The sequence below is a fragment of the Anarhichas minor genome, unplaced genomic scaffold, assembly GCF_050575085.1.
Source record: "Anarhichas minor isolate MPS153535 unplaced genomic scaffold, ASM5057508v1 ptg000021l, whole genome shotgun sequence".
Lineage (NCBI taxonomy): Eukaryota > Metazoa > Chordata > Actinopteri > Perciformes > Anarhichadidae > Anarhichas > Anarhichas minor.
The window spans coordinates 10,756,769-10,774,923 of record NW_027466467.1 but is presented as its reverse complement, the minus strand read 5'-3'; the positions used below and the strand labels follow the sequence as shown (position 1 = coordinate 10,774,923).

Here is an 18,155-nt window from a genome sequence, read left to right as displayed (position 1 = left end):
AATGCAAGATATTTTGCACTTTTATTTATATTTGTATTACCATGTTTTATTTCACTACTCATTATATATATAAGTATCGGCTACATAACTTTATAGATATTTACATATTGATTTTTGTATATTTAAGGTATTAGCAGCATCCATTGCTTTATTTGTTGTCATATTTGGTACTTTGGCACCTGATTGGAGATGTAACTGTAATGATGTATAATCCACACACTGTATACAAACACAATAAGTATAGACTACAGTATGTATCATGTAGCTATGCCACTGGGTTGTTTGTATTTGTTTGTATTATTTTCGATGGCACATTTTCCCACAAAGATGCAGAATGCTTTGTTTGAGCGCCATGCAATAATGTCAAAGCTTGCAGAAATATTAAATATTATAATATATTATAATACTATAATAGTATTATAATATTAAAGCAGTATTTAGCTCGATGACAAACTGCGTCCCGTTTACTCTGTATGTCCATACTTTTTACTGATGCTTTTGGAATTATGTAGCTGATAAACTATTTTAACAAGGTACATAATAACATACCAAAACTGCATGTTATACTTTAGATGTGTGGTGACTGGTACATTAATCTACTTTTAGACTTGATGGAGGAGTTTTATGTTTGCGTGAGTTTTTACTTCTTTAAATGTATCATGCGATACGTATTGTGGCTTTATTTAAAGGTGTACGATTGTTTTTTGATGCTTTGAGAAAATTGATTTGACAGGAAATAGTCAGGAGACGGCTTTTAACATTTTTATATGCTGAGCTCAGCTGAGCGTTACTGATTACCTCATTTGCAGATCCATAGAGTTTTCCAAATTTAGACATAGATTAATGTCAAATAAACTGGTACTTTCACAACATTCAGGCATGTTGTTCTGTCACGTGAGACCCGATTAAAAATACTACGGAATAAGTAGTGTCACAGAAGATCTTTGGGGAACGATGTGAAAGGAGGAGGCGAAGAAGAAGACTTAACTCCGGGTCACGTGACAGGGTCGAGCATCTTTTTGGTCCATTTTGGATGGTAGCAAGAGCGCTGTGCAACCCAAGAAAAATGACCAAACTTCAGTTTTTAAACGTATTTTTGACTGAGCGTCTCATGCTTGCTGCGCAGGAGATCTACAAATCTGTCGAGGATACGATTTTGGAGTACCAGGAGGAGATAGCGATCAGGGAGCGGGAGAACGACCATTTGAGACGCAGGCTGCGAGACGCTGGAATTGAAATATGGCCAGGTTAGCTCCGCTGAAAGCTAACGGTGCAGTGGCGCCCCTTTATGTCCTATCTGCCAACTCTTTTGGGGCTGGCGTTAGGTAGTGTAATGGGAAGGACCGCGTGCAGAAACAATGCAACAACACGACAAATAGTATCAGAGTAATGTTCCCTCACTTCCAAACAAGTTAACTTTAGCCGTTAGCGAGCTAGTTGACTTTAGCTGCTGTTGTTGTGGAGCGGCTAGCGCGTTAGCAACCTTTGTTCGTTAGCCAACCAGCTAGTTTAGCCGACTAGCCTACACCCGGGGTTAGCATATACTAACTGTTATATCTGTACACTAGTGAACGTTTTGACACACTCCGTGTACTAATTCACGGTGTATTTGACAGGGCAGGACAGATACACGTGAACACTAACTAAACGGATTCACACTACACTCCTGTCGTGTCATAGTGTTTGTTTACTCCAATTTTAAAACTCCCTACCCCAACAGAGTAGACCCATGGCTGAAACTGCTGTAAGTATTGCTAAAGGTGCCAAATATTTATTATGAGTATGATAAGTATTGCCCTCTTAATTTCAAAACATTTGTAGAGATTTTGTACGTACAGTAGACAAGTCTTTTTTTCGTTAGCAGTGTTAAATAATACTGTGAATGAATGGCATAGTGCACACTTAAAGAATCAAGGGAGTGAATACCTTGTGTAGGCATCACATACTGTATTATTGCCTATTATACGTACTCATGCTTTCCCCGGACTGTTTTGTATAATATTTAAATAGATTAAACAAGAGTCTATTGCTTAGGCCATTATTTTGCTACGTGAACTAAATGTGTCAGGGTTTTGTTGGAGTACCATTTTTGTTAGTGTATCACCACACAGTTACACTTTTCTACATGGATGTTTCTAAGAATTGTATGACAAGGTGGCGAGTTAAACTCTTTGCGTTTTTTGGTGGAAAAAGTCTGGTAAAGGAGTGTTTTACCGAAGAACACCACATTACTATTTCCATGGTTGGCTCTGCCACAGCTTCTCTGTCTCTCCTGTAAATGGTCAGCACTATAGATAATTCCCAGAAGCAGTAGCTGGTTCACCTTTCTCTGAAAGTATCAACAAACACACCAAGTGTCATGTACGGTAGTTCAACTAGCGTTGCACTGTGCAATGTACACTGTTATGTCTACAGCAGTGAAGTTCATATTTTCATCTGATCTTCTTCCTCTTGGTTTGTTCGCAGATCGTCCGTCCATGGCACTGTTGGACGAGGAGGAGGGTGAGCACCCACGTCGTGAGTGGAGTCCCAGCATGGGGCATGAAGAGCGCATCCCCATTCAGATTAAGGACAAAAGAGATCTCCGGGCCAACCAAGGAGAGGATCAGCTCCGTGGCCACGGCTCTTGCAGCACACCAGAGAACTTGTTCACTCCCCCGCGTGTTGTTAATGAGTATCCTCAGGATGGCCCCCACACATCCAACCTCCCTCAGCCTCAGAGTCAAGGCGTGGAGAACAGGGAGAGGGATCCTGCATCTCGAGGCTCCTCGAGGCACGTGAAGGTAGAGAGTGGAGGAGGCCACAGAGGCTCGACTTCTTCCAACAGCGGCGCCCAGCCACTCGCACCAGTCAACCCAAACTGCTCAAATGAGAACAACATTGACATTATCGGGGTGGAGAATGGAGGACAGGTGGTTGGTGTTAAGGGAAATGGAAGTGGCGCCAACAGAGGACAGGTCTCTCAAATACGCAACCAAGGAGCCAATGCCGTGGACTGCCCTCATCAAAAATCCCCTGTTCAAGGCCACATGTCTTCCTTTTGCTGCAAGGTTTGTGGTGAGGCGTTTAGTCACGTCGGCCACCTGCACGTGCATGTACAAGTGCACACTCGAGAAAAACCTTATCGCTGTGGAGTATGCGGGAAATGCTGCAGCTCGTCTGGAAGACTCCAGGAGCACCAGCGTAGCCACACGGGAGAAAAACCATTTCGCTGTCAGATTTGTGGAAAGGGCTTCACGCAGATGGCTCACTTGAAGGTTCACATGAGGATCCACACTGGGGAGAAGCCATACAGCTGCCCTGTGTGTGGCAAATGCTTCAGCCGTTCTGACAAAATCAAAAGGCATCTCCAGACCCATAGCCGCGAGGGAACATATTTCTCAGGGCAATGATGCTGTTGTGAAACAGCCCAGTTTGTGAATCATATTGATGAGGGAAACGTCCTACAAAAAGCTAAAATCGCTGCCAATAAAACAAGGCTTTTTTTTCCTCTTCCTACTGTCCAAGAACTAGGGATTCTGCAACTCGTGGAGAAAGTTTCTTATCTAACCTAACACTGCTCCATGCCATAGAATTTGTATTAGCCAGTTTAGTATGTCATTTACTTAATTTTGTATTTGTCACTGAGTATTACATCTCTAAGACACAATTTGAGTTTTTAGCTAGCTTTTCTGAATTATCTAGTCTTTCCATAGTCATATAATTAGCATGACAAAGTCTTCCACACATGCCTTGAAACTGAGATGCATTGAGAAATGCAACAATGTTCAACACGGTCACGGCGTATCATCAACCAGTCGCTTCGTATCCATAAGTTTACACTTGAGTTTAAAATCTGCATACTTGACATCTATCTTGTAATCGTTATTTTACGACCTAAGATTAAGAGTCGGTGCATGAAGTGATCTACATTTTCTCAATTAACTAGAGAATTGATGGTCTGACAAATGAAGCCTGTGTGTGTCATCTGCCAGTAACACTGCCAGTAGTCCTTTTTTTTCCAATTTTTTTAATGAAGCAATTAAACACTGACACAAAATTTAGGCTAACAAAAAGCCACTGACATGTGCCCATAAACTGTAAACTTGACTGACTAACTAGGAGAAGTCTGACCTAACACTTTTTAATTTTAACTTCCTTTTTCTTCTGAGTGCTGTTACATTGTTGCAGAGCTGAACACTGCCATCTCACATTGTCGGTGCTTCATGTTGTCCATTGAAATATGGATCAATCTATTGTGAGACTGCTCCACTATTGTGTGAAGTAACGCGATATTCTGTAAAATACCACTGGTCTCGATCTACCATTCATTTTGTGGCGTTTTCTTTTTTTAATGACATGCACTACGGCATCTGTCTGAAACGGTGCATATTTTCACTCTATAATAGGGCCCGACAGTATTAGCTGAATCTATCTGTGGTTCTTCAGGGGTTTCAGTCTGCAAATATCTCTGTTCACCTGTGTTTCCACCACAATTTTTCATTCACATGTGAGGTTATTTTTGGAGTGGCCTCGGTTGTGGTCGATTTTCAAGGTGATTGTTTGTTTATCGTGGAATCAGGTAGTTCCTCTGCTCATCTTGGACTGACTCCATGAACAGTCGACCGTACAGTCACCTTTCCTCCTCTCAGGACTAATGCTGCATTCATGACATGAGGGCGTACCAGAAATACTAACGTCTGACTTGAAACGGCTCTTGTAAAAGTCAGAAACTCAGGGTTTGTGGCTTTTCCTGTGGAATTTGTCCCTGCTTGTTGCAGACATTGACATGACTTTATCAATTCAAAAAAATAACAATTTGCATCTGAACCTCCTGCAAGAAGATGAACTAAAATAAAATATGAAACCTTCAGAGTGTGTCAGAGGTCAGTTGATGCACACGAGTGAACCCTCCTCCGTACGTGATGAATGCAGCATGAGACTACAGCACGTCCTCACAGCTGACCAGCAGCCCTTCACTTACAGTCTTCTGGGACACCTTTGCTCCCCCTGTGCACACACGCACACACTAATGTACAGTGTTGTATCATTGCGTATTAAATGTTATTTTTTAATAAAGTAGTAATTTAGTATCCATTGTAATTGTCTTGTATTATATATGTAAAGAGCTAGCTTTAAGAATCTAACATGAAATGTTTTATAGAGGCTAACCTCCAGCCTTTGCATGAGCAGGTCTTCGCATTCAGACGTTACTCTGGTTAGTCGTTTAAGGGAAAGCTCAGGTGTTACTTATAACGGCAACGATGCATCTGTATTCATGTGCCCCAGGGAGTCAGCATGCATCAGACGTTTGAACTCCTTCATTGAATATAGACACAGAACTTTTAATAATTATCACCTGACACATATTTTAAGGAAATGTGCCCTTTTCACAGATGGCATCTTGATGTCAGAGTGCGAAAAGCACAAGTGTGAAACAACATAAAAGGACTCGTGTTATTGTGCATGCTGGCTCACTGTCACGGCTTACTGGGGAACTTGAATAGAATAGATCACCATCGTTAATGTTGTTAGAAACACCTGTGCCTTTCCTACTATGACAAGTCAAAATGTCTGCTGTAACAAATGCCCATTGGAGATTACATCTTTACAACAAAAATATTGGTTCCTATAAAGCATCTGTGTTCTATAGTTGTAGTAACAGCTATACAACACCTGGTGGGGTACTTTCCATTTCAATGTGTTTAATGCGTTAACTTGACAGTAGTTTTAAAATTGCCACCTGCAAGGGCAGATTTTCTAGATGTTTATTATCCGAGTGATTGATTAAATGCAATAAGTGGCTTTCCAACTATATATCTACCTAAAATTAAAAGCAATTAAAAGAAAACATTATTAAAGTAACCACCGGAAACTGGAGTTTACCTTAGCCATCATAAGATCATAAAGCCTCGTGGTATGTTGTCACAGCCCGGCTCTAAACGTGACAAAAGCAGTATATTAACCAAAAAATAAATCGATATAAGTTAAATAAATGAATGGGAGGAATCTGTAAAGTCAGTAGGATTGGATGTGGGAAAATGTGCTGTGTGGGTGTGGAGCTGTAAAAACAAAGACAAGCAACCAAAAGCCACAACAAGGGTGTGGAACGAGAGGAGATCTGCCAACAACAACTTCTGCTGCTCGAGCTTTCGTGCATGGAGCACACCGGGTCCAGGTGTGTCAATGACACTGATAACTCCCCATTCAGGGCTGCAGCTCTGGAGAAAGAAAGCACACAGCAGAGGAACCGTACAGAGGGGCCCGTCATGTATGTTCAGTTGCTCTACACATTATGAATTCACTGGCAACTGCTAATGTAAACGGTTGTATGCAACCTTATGCTGGAGCATGTTTTTGCACATGGCAGCCTCCATGCTCAATATATTTGAGGAAAGAACATCATTTAGAGAGAGAGAGACAGTCACTGAGCCTGAACAAGCTTCATGCTCCAGTTAATCTTTCAGAACGACTACAAAATGTTTCCAATTCTCCATCATATTTGTCTTATGAGATGTGAAGGAATGCTCAGTTCTGTGGCATTTATCATGGTCATATACAAGTATATTGTGTTTTCTATGTCGACTATAATGCAGCCATGAATATTGAGACAAAAGGCAAAATGAAGGAGACTTATCAGATCGCACTTGCAGTGCGATGTGACATCTCCTCAAGGTGCTGGCAGGTAGGAAACGGTGGATGCACTCTACAGGAACAGCCAGGAGGTCGAATGTATGAAGTCAGCAGACTGAGGGAGATGCAGATGATATACTACATTGCATTTGCTCTTTTAAACTAGCTCCCAAAAAGAAGGTGTTGAGAAAAACATCCCTTTTAGGGCAAATCATCCAATCCAATGTAACAATCTCTCTACTCTGTTATTGTATGATTACATTACCCAATCACGGGCAATCAAATCAGAACCCTGTGGTGTAATCAGCCATCGACACCAAATGATGACACATGTAAAGGGATTCATGTAAGGATCCGTGACATTCACTCAGTGGTGGCTCCCAACCTCTAAATATGTAAATACTTTGCTAACTGCTAACTACGAAATGTACATTAGGCTCAACGCAAAACATGCAGCATCTCATCTCTTAAAACCGTTATTGTCGCCATAGAAGTTTGCATATACTTACCTCAGCATTTAATTAATAAAATCTACCCCGTGCTGATTTGAGTTACTGAGTCTGTCATGATGGAAAATGGAATTATATTTCACAGTGAGCTTCACCTGGAGGCTTTCCAGAAGTTAATTAAAAACCGTCGGGTAATTGATATTCATACAATTTGTGATTCAGTCTCAAATTATGAAAAACAAATGAATATATTCCCTTACTCGAGTGGTATCTAGCCAAGCAGATAGTTTTGACCTTATTTGCCCAACGTTTTTACATCTCTGAAATTACTGCTTAAAAAAAACAACCTTTGAATGGAATTTGATTTGAATGGAATTTGATTTGAATGGAAGTTTGATTGGGATTTTGTAGTACATTTATACATTTAACAGCAACCTCTCTTTCCAAACTCAGTCTCCGTGTTTCTGGATAGTCCACAGACTTTTGCGGTTAGCACTATTCATCTGGACTATTTCTTTGGCTGAAAGTAGCTCAACTGGAAAATGATCACAGCGAACCTGTTTGTCATTTCCACATCACCCTTAAGCGATTAGTTGCACAGCACCGCAACAATACCAACAGAAATACAATGAATTGAATTTCCATGCAGCTAATGAGCTGATATTTCATTCTCTAGCTGATGTCTATGGATTTACCTTTGCAAATGCATTCATATAGTCTTTTCAGCCAACCTATATCAGACATTTTTATCCAAAATAATATAATAACTTTAAAGGGGACATTTTTGAGCAACCGCCATCTCCTTTATACCTAAAATGAGCAGAGAGCATCAATACTTCATGAGCGACAGAGGTTTCAATGTCTGGCAGCTGGTTACTGATTGATTGAGTGCTGAGATGAGAGTGTTCTCCACGGATCTCATTCAAATGTTGATGGATCTCCAGTTTAAGCATTCAGTGAAGATGTCAGTTTATAGCCCAGACTGGCATGAATATTAAGTTTCATGAATATGATTTGTGGTCAGTAGCCGCAGGTCAGTCATTTGCTCTCATATATTTTCTAAACGAGCGTCTACATTACCTTTGTAAATAGATCTCTGACCATCAATTCATATATTTCAGCCTTAGTAACAGCAATTCATCTTTAACAAATGAATCTAAGGTACAAGACAGAATCTGTATGTATGGACATTACACAACACATACTGTATCTGGTGTGTAGATAGATAGATAGATAGATAAGTACTGTATTATAGTGTATGTTGCACATGAGTGTGGTTCTCTGTCCCTGTTGTTCCAGATATACATGTTTTCTGAACAAGTATTGACTTTTCTTTCACTCCAGGGGAGCAGCATTCATCTGTTCAGAGTAGCCTGCAGGGAGTCTGTACAGCTTTATTCTCTGGCCCTGCAGGCAGAGAGTTTCTCTGAGCCCAGTAGGTGCTGTTATTCACTGGACTACATAAAATGGGAACATAGTTTTGCATAAAGCAAGAATTAGTCATCTACTCTATTTCCTGCAAATATGTTTCTAAGTTCTCTAATCTTTTTAGATGACTGAGAGGAAGCTATGTGTACCAAAGTGTATGGGGTTTCATCAGGAACACATAAATCATCATTTAAATGTCACAGTCTCAAAGGTTTAGTTTGAGTATTTCATATGAAGTATGAAAATGCACAATATATACAATAAAATAGAATAATATTAAATGAACTAACTAAACAATATTGCAAAGATTTAACCAAACAAACAAACAACAGTGTAACAGTGTTATAGTCGTGTGATTGATTTGTCCAGAGGTGATTTATTATAAAGTCTAATAGCAGAGGGCAGGAATGATCTCCTGTATCTGTCCTTGTGACAGCAGAGCTGGATGAGTCTGTTGGAGAAAGTGCTCCGCTGTCCGGGTTATCCAATATGGATAATAGTTTCTTCAGTGTCCTCCTCTCCACCACCGTTTCCAGACTGCCCAGTTTGCAGCCAATGATGGAGCCGGCCTTCTTCTTAAGTCTGTTGGTGTCTCCGGCTCCAATGCTGCTCCCCCAGCAGACCACGGCGAAGTACAGTGCATTAAGGTGTGCTGTGGAGGTTTCTTGGAAACAAACAATATTTACATTCAGTGTTTCTCATCAAAACTCACTATATGTATACATATGGGTTTTTACAAATATGATTCATGTCTTTCCTTCCTCACATATAAATAAAGAACCGTCGGTTATTCAATCAGATGGTCGAATCTCTTATTGCGTGATGCTCGCTGATCAGAGTTTAGTTTACCACAATGATAGCAGATGTGTCATGACAATATGTCTGCTGGCAAATATTTACTCAGATGGAGCCAGCAGAGCAGTTTTTATTAGGCAGTTGTGGAATTATGTTTTGTAAATACCAACAAAATGGCATTCTGACATTAAACTGATGCTCACTTGCTCATAATAATGTAATGTAGAAAAGTCACTACTTTGTTAGTTATGTTGATTTATGTCAAGGGGAATGTTTTTTGGAAGATCTCTCTCATGAATGTCAGATAACTGGCTGCTGCTTATGAATTTGACAGTTGGCTGATTCAGAGTTTTTGCAGCTTGACTGGAGCTATCAGTTCTCTCCTGTCGGTTATTGGGCAGACGATTCAGGTCAGCCTACAAATCTGTTTGACTGAATAAGTGGAACAGGCATAAATCACAAAAGTTCCTCAATATTGCCAGACATTTGAGATCAGGACAATTCATCGTTGTCCCATCGTTAAGCAACTGTGTCCAAAAACTCCATGATAGAATGATCCTGTTAGGGCTCTTATTTAGACATCACACGTTGACAAAAACCTTAATAGAAAACCTCCGTTTTACAGATTACAGTTCTGCTTTTCAACTCTGCTTTTAGGTTCAGGTTGTCTGTGCTTATGATGAGACATTACCTAGTGAAAACGATCCAATCGATCCAATTGTGGTGGCAAACATGATATCTCTGGGGATTTTTTCATTTCCCTGCTATCTCTGAATTCTCTCTCTCTCTCACACACACACACACACACACACACACACACATATAAACGTCAGCTGAAAAATTTACGATATGTCAATATTTTTCTCACACCTCACATATCCTGCAGCTTCTGTCTGACCCCTCTATGACACATCGATTTGTTTTCTTCACAGAGAGGAGACTGTGTGATCTCCCGGTTTTATCTCAAGCTACAACACGGCCTCTGGAGGACTGTGGAAATTAAAGTATATATTGTATGCTGGCAGGAGTTTAAGTGATTTGAGGGCCGGCCGGAAAGATGTGGCCTAACCCTAACCCGGAAAGATGTCGCTGCATGAATAATGCTTTCTCAGTAATTATACAGAGGCGATAGTAAGTCAGCAATGTGTTGTTATAGTCAGTAACTAATGTGATGCGCTGAAGCCAGTTGCTCCAATGTAAAGGGCCAGTGAACACTGTTGCTGCAGCATTAAAGCTTTTTACATATCTGTGAGTGATAATTTAACAGAATGATGACGGTATATAGCCTACTGTATATATTGTGAAATCATTTCATGTATATTGGATGATATAGATTCAGATGTATCTTTCAAATTTCCCTTAGCTTTCCTGAAAACTAATTGCACAAATGAAAACTTATTAAGTTGTCCTCCTTTTTATTTTGACCTCTTCAGTCACAGAGGAAAAGGTCTATGGCCTGCTATAAAGAGTTGTGGCTTTACACTAATACGATTTGCCATGTGAACTAATTACTATATATAATCTCTTGGAAAACCCATAATAAGCACCACAGAAAATAAACGTGTCCATAATAGGATTACAGATCTCAGGCGCAAATACCTTCAACCACACAGTGCCAACTTACATTTTGTTTCTTCCTCTTCCTGCCAGCTTTTGGAAAGAGCTGGAGGGAAATGCTTGGATACAAAATGCTACTCAAAATAGAGTTGTTCAAAGGCTCACTGGGGATCACAGATAAAGAAACAGAAGACAGGACATTTTAGAATGTGTGGAAAAAAAACAACCAAGTCTAACATTTACGAGGAATTTGGAGAATTATTGTTGTGCAGGAGAGACATGGCTCTCTGTTCATCCCACATCTGAATTCAAGAACAATGTTGACACCAAATTAAGTTCCCTCCATCCGGGATTTAAGAGTGGGATGCAGCCTCAAGCATCTATGCAAGCCAAAATCATTCTTATGTTTGATCAAATGCATTGTTCATGTGCACAGTCAAATATCTGTTTTTTCACTCAGATACACTGATGCTTTGTTGAGTCTGGGCCTTATCCTTTCATCCTCCTACATCTGCTCTTCCCCTTCTTTTCCTATTTAACCTCATCACTACCTTTTTACAAAATAACATCCTTTTTTTATCCTCTCTCCACCTCTCCACAACCTCTGTCTTTCCCCCTTCTCCTCCCTCCCTATCCATCACTTTCGACCTCTGTTTCCTGCAGCCTAGCTTTCTCTTGGCCCTGCTGTCATATTTCACAGCGGCCTTTTAATGTTGATGTGCCTATAGGTGCACATGCACTACCATAAGTCTCCGGGATTACATGTACAGCCGTACAGGCAAACAGGTAAATCTGTGTATTTCTCCACCTTCTGGCAGTGATCGCCTGTAAGTGACGAAATAATTCACCCAGCTTCAGAGTTTCATGTCGCTGTGAGGGATAGCAAAGCAACAGGGAGTGACAATAATAATTATGTCCCATGTTGTTGGCCCGCCTTAGAACCACAGTTTGACAAAACAGATCAAACACACCAGCGGCTTGCAAAACAAAATTCAATAAGGTAGGCTGTTAATTTCATGAATACAAATGCCGACAATATCTTTCACGAGGCATATAAGCTTGTTTGCCAGGCATGCTAACGTTTGCAGTTTACAATAAGAAAAATAAACATGCATGAGAGCAAATAAATACACCATACAAATCCTGTATGATGTGTGCTTTTTTGCTCTATGTAAGTTGCAAAAGTTAACATGCCTGGCTAATTAGCGTATTACCTACAGTAGTGTTACGTTCCCCGTTTGGCATCTAAGGGATGCGGGGAGTAACGATGGTCATTTTCCCGGGGAAGGAGAGAGTGAGTACTGAAGAGGTACGTAACAGTAGCCTTATCTCGCCACACGTGCTCATCCCTGTTCCAAGTTACAAAGCCACACAATGAGTTATTGAAATACAGACACGTTTCAAATATGCGTGAATTTAATAGATGCAAAAAGAAAGAATGAGACTTTTCTGTCCAACTCAATTTTCTAAAGAAATAGTTGCAGACCCCTGGGTTATGCAACATTCTCATGTGTATGATAAATACATTTGAGAGAAATACCTCAGATTGATCTTCTACAATGTTTAAACATTTAAAAGTTTTAACTCAATCAAAGGGGCCTTGTGGATTTTTCTGTGGGCAGCTTATTACATTTGGGAAAGCCGTCATTGGGGCCTCAAAGGGCTAAAACTAATGTGTGCGCCGCACGGGCTAATCCACAGACACATGGCATTAGTGTGGGACACTCACTTGGCCCACAGTGGGCCCGCACGGACCCCTTGAGAAGTATGTATGCTGGCTGGATCCAGGGGAAAAAAATAGCCAAAAGAAATCTTTGGCTGTTGGCTAGACATGAGAAGCCTGCTCCTTTTCTCTTCTGGGTGAAATGAAATCACGTAACACCGATTGTTTAAAAAAATACTATGAATTTCAAGTGGACAATCTGCCACTGTAAACTACGTGTGCATTGCAAGAATGGTAAGCTTGACAGATGTATGGTGCTTTTTGCCTCCTGTTGTTATCCAGCAATGTAGGCTATTCATACACTGCATCACATGCTGTTTTATGGACTTTCTGCTTTACTGGACAGTTTTAATAAGTGGAGAAAGACACAAGGGGTGGACGGGTGACATGCAACATATGAGTTACACACAGAAGCAGTCTCAGACCTTCTATCACCCCTATGGTAGTTTTACCAGAAATATCCATTCAAATTCATATTTAATTGAAGGCACTGAATATCATTTATCAAACAATTTTGTGCGTCACTTTTCCCAACAACATTGAATTTGGCTTCAGCCACATTGTTTGATGTAAGATGGTTATCAGTTTCCGTCACTACGAGCAATTTCTGGGAAAGTAATGCAACTTAAAAACATGTAAACTTGCCAGTAGCCACAATAACTTATATAAATAGGGTCATCTTTCCTTTTTGGAAATTGTTTGGTTATTCTGAAGTTACTCCAAGTTATTGAAATGCAGGAATTCCTTTAATATTGAGGACTTTTAGTTTGGCCAGTATCAGAGGGAGAGAAAGGGGGCAAGAGAGAGCAAGTGAAAGGATGAGGGAGTCTTGGCTGACTGGGCACTGAGTTTAGTGGGCCTCATTAGAGATGAAGCTTCATAACTTGCTAACAACCCTGGTGCTTTGAGAGACAGGGTCCAGAGAGAACAGACTTTTTAGGGGGAGCATTAGGGGTGCCCCACTCGGGTCCCTGGGGCTCCTCTGTTGTTTCCCCTTCTAGAAATAATTTATCCTTATGTAAGAATTACCCTGAAGATCAGTAACATTAATGGACTTGCTCATTAAACAAATTGGCCTGGCTCCAGGAAAGGATTAACACCCAATAAGTGTAGAAAGTGATTTACTGCACTCTTTCTCCAGCATCCTGCCAAAAGCTGGACGGATGATTAGAAGACAATAAATACACTTTTAAAACCTTCAAGCCAAAAAGACATATCCATCCTCTACATAAAGGAATTCAATATTTTTGCCACCATGAAAGAAAATTGAAGTAAAATTAGTGGTAGCAGCTATCTTAAAACTTTGTCTGGGAAAAACTTCTGTCTTTTGAAAATGCAACAATACATTGTCCAATTTGAGGCATAGCTTTTTTGAAACATTTTCCTAGAGACTGCAGCTTTCCCACTGACGAGACTTCCTTTAGTCAAGCTTGCAGGGAGGGTTCATTTCAGTTATACATCTGTGGAGAATGAAATGCAATAAGAGGCTGCCCAGGGATAAACAACCGATAAGATCAATAAGCTCCTGAGTGTATCATCAAAGCTCTCCTTCCTTCACCCTACATCAAAACAACCGTCTCTATGCAGTTTCAAGGAGCGATGCATCATTTCCAGGTACATACTTTATTATACATTACTGTATTAGAGCTCTGGAGAGATTTTATCTGAAATGAGTTTACAGCGACCTTGGTTCAGGACAGAGCCCTGAGACAACCCGAGTGGATGTCATTCAATTTGGTTTCGCTGTGTGTTTTCAGTCTCTCTGAGATCTCTCTTCTTCTTTTTCTTAATGCAAAATGCCTGAAACTTGTATAATACAAGTTTCAGGCATTTTGTAATATATACCCCCTATATCCCATTACATGGGTATCTATTTTGTGCAGAGTTTGCATTGGAATGGAATGTTATCCATAATATTTTGTTCTGTTGGTATGGTCTGTATGGTAATCGTCCAGCTGGTATATCCTTACTCATTACTCAAGGCAAGTCTATTTGTATAGCACATTCCAACAACAAGGCAATTCAAAGTGCTTCACATAAAACCAGCATCAAAACACAAGGCAAAAAAGGAGATTTAAAAACAATTAAGAAACATTCGTTGAAACATTAAAAACAGTCATTACAACACTAAAAAGCTGTAAGAAATAAAATACAGTAGTAAAATGCAGAAATGCAGGAAATTGATAAATATCCTTGAATCTGGTTCAATTAAAGGCAGCAGCAAACAGAAAAGTCTTCTATCTTGAGTTAAAGGAGCTGAGGGTCTCAGCAGACCTGCAGCTTTCTGGGACTTTGTTCCAGATATGTGGAGCCGAAAAACTGAACTCTGCTTCTCCATGTTATGTCTGACTCTGGGAACAGAAAGCAGACCGGTTCCAGACGTCCGGGGTCAGGATGGTTCATAAGGTAGCAGCAGACAGGAGATGTATTTTGGCCCTAAACCATTCAGTGCTTTATAAACCAACTGCAAGATTTTAAAGTAAATTCTTTGTTTGACAGGAAGCCAGTGCAAAGACCTCAGAACTGGAGTGATGTGATCCAACCTCCTGGTCTTAGTGAGGACTCGAGCTGCAGCATTCTGAATCAGCTGCAGCTTTCTGATTGACTTTTTACAGAGACCTGTAAACACACCGTTACAGTAGTCCAGTCTGCTGAAGATAAATGCATGGACAAGTTTTTACAAATCCTGTTGAGACATAAGTCCTCTAATCCTTGATGTATTCTTCAGGTGATCGCAGGCTGATTTTGTAATTGTCTTGATATGGCTGTTCAGGTTGAGGTCTGAATCCATAACTACACCTAGATTTCTGGCTTGGTTTGTGGATTTTAACATCAGTGATTGAAGCTGAGCGCTGACTTTCAATCGTTCGTCCTTGGTACCAGTACTACTTAAAATAAATGTTTCTTTTTTGTTTGCACACAGTCCCTTACAAGATACATCTAAACATGAGAGATGCGTAGTTTACCACTCACATTACAATTCAACATTTAATAGTTCATTCAATAAACAACACACAGTTGAACAATGACGGGGCTTATGAGAGGAACAGATTAACGTTCTGATTAGTATTTCTTAATAGGATCCACCAAACCCGAAAAGCTACCATTTTTATAAAGGACACAGTGAAAACGTAACAAGCTGGCAAAGTAAAGTCTTGTTAACAGCAAGTCTGGTCACATCCATACAAATATCCTTCTGTGTTTTTTCAGTCACTGAGATGGTTTATCAAAATGTCAGAGTGAAACACAGGAGCGAGCTGAGACGGAGACACGGTGGCCCGTGGGTCTAAGAGAGTCTCGGCTCGGTTCCCCAGAGAGGAGCAGTCAGTCACGATGTGTTTCTGCATGAATGGTCAGACCGTTCTTTGAGGCAGTGACGTATCCAATAAAATGTCAGAGCACCGACCACCACGTGTACAGCTGTAACACTGCGGGAGCCCACAGCTGTCTAAACCAAGAAGATTTCCGCTCACTCTTTTCTCTGTATAATACCACATACTCCTCTCTCATGTGCTACAAACTACATAGCTGGTGAAAGGCACTGCTCTACAGAGACACAATATGAACAGTGAAGTAGTGCTCACCATTTTCTTGTGATCAACGAGCACTTATTTTGTGTAGTGATAGACAACGGCATGATTTATTCTTTTCTTTTCTTTGTCAAATCAACCTTTTTAAATCTAAAGGTCAGCTGGATGGATGTCATGTGTACTATGCCCCCTTCATGTCCTGTTAACATGTTTTCCTGACCTGTAATCTATAACATGGAGCAGAAACCCTAGAGTGCTGACAATTGTCGCTGCAAAAGTGCTGTATCCCAGACACAATGCCGTACCTGGGGAGAGAAGGGCCCAAGACAATTTGAAGACATTTAGTGTCAATGAAATGCAGCATTTATGGAATTCAGCTGCGCCACTATGGATAATATTCAGCACGGACAACAAACGCTCACCCCCCCCCCCCCCATGGCTGCATAAGATTAGAATAAAGCAGTAATTGAGCTTCTTGATGGTTTGACACAACATAGCAATCATGATACACTGAGAGCAAAATGACATTCACAGTAGAATCTGAGCCGGTGGAGGCTGAGGAAATGAAGGGGAACTCTAACAACAGAAACATTAATAAGAATGAATTAATTTCTTAATAGATTGACATTTTGGGAGTTGGCTTTCTTGCCGAGAGTTAGACGAGAAAGATGGATACCACTCTTACACATGAGAGCTATCAATATTTTCAGAAAGTTAAAAAAGTGCATTTCCAAATAGTGTAACTACTCCTTTAATGTTAATTCTGTGGCAGCAGGATGTCAAAATGCCAAAAAAACACTTAGTTTATGAGCTCTGGGCCTGAGCAGAGACCTCATAGAGTGACATTTAGGTGTCCTTAGAAGTATAAAAACAACAGAAGGCCTTTCAACCACCACCAACATGCATAATATGCTGTCAGCAAAGTTTTTTTTTTTTTTGTCTCTAGAGGACAAGCTTTGTCTGTGTGATCCTCAACTTTCATGTGAGGCTGCATCATCTTTATTCAAACCTGGCACCTTATTTGAGTAATAATTTGGTTGTATGTAAATGTATCCGACTACGAGGAGATCACAAAGCGGTGACTCTGTTGGAAGTAGGACATAATAAAAAGCATAAAAATAATAAATGACATTCACATATATACCAAAGCACAGTACGTGGAGGTCGTTCAGTTAAAGGAGACACTGTGCTGCGGTGTGCAGCATTACAATGAACTTCAGCTCGCAGTCTGTGTCTGAGTCGATACTGGAGCCACAGGAAAAGAAATAGAGGTTGGAAGAAGTAGGGGGGGTTCAGGTGAGTGAAGAAAAGGTAAATTAGGAGTGAAAACACTGACAGTGAGATTGTTTTATGGGGTTATTTTATCTACAACATTCTGAGCAACAGAGAGGATAAAACAAAGCAAAGAGATCACTGACATTACATTACATTACAGTCATTTAGCAGACGCTTTTATCCAAAGCGACTTACAATAAGTGTATTCAACATCGGTATTCAAGAGAACTACTAGTCACCGGAAGTCATAAGTGCATCTCCTTTTATAAACAAGCATTTAAGAGCATAAACCGGAGCAAAAGTACAGTGCAGAATCAAACTAATAGCTACAAATACAGTATAATAAGTGCAACAAACTAATATGAATACAATAAGTGCTAAGAAATATATTCTCTATTTTCTATTCATTCTACTATCTTTGGTAACAAATTAACCCATTAAGAAATGATATGTTCTACCTTTCACCTACAAACATATTTTAAATAATTGCCTTAATTAAAGCTTGTTTCGGTTCACTGACTGTCTCACTCTTTGGGATTCTCTGTGTGCAACTGACAGGGTCTTGATGGTGGGTGGAAGCATGGAGAATGAAACACATGTTTGACAGTCTCTGTTTGAGTAAACAGCCATAACTAAACCTCTCTATCTGCTGACAGCAAGGACTTGTGTGGGCATGTTGGCAATGTATGATTAAATTGTGACTCAAGACAGCGTGTTGATGCAGTAAGCAGTTTCAAGTAAGCAGTTTTCTTAATGAAACTGACCTTGCTAAGCAAATTGCTCAGC

At 40.2% G+C, this 18,155-nt stretch overlaps 1 protein-coding gene across 2 annotated transcripts; it reads left to right on the top strand.

Moving 5' to 3' along the window:
• The first annotated feature begins 980 nt into the window (after positions 1–980).
• Positions 981–5,077, top strand: LOC142954784 (uncharacterized). 2 transcript variants are annotated; one of them, XM_076096011.1, is made up of 2 exons: positions 981–1,247; positions 2,467–5,077. In XM_076096011.1, the coding sequence occupies exons 1-2, from the start codon at positions 1,034–1,036 to the stop codon at positions 3,390–3,392; spliced, it is 1,140 nt and encodes a 379-aa protein (XP_075952126.1). In that variant the 5' UTR covers positions 981–1,033; the 3' UTR covers positions 3,393–5,077. The 2 variants fall into 2 exon arrangements, with proteins under 2 accessions (XP_075952126.1, XP_075952127.1); XM_076096012.1 differs by lacking the exon at positions 981–1,247 and adding an exon at positions 1,254–1,744.
• The last annotated feature ends 13,078 nt before the right edge of the window (positions 5,078–18,155 follow it).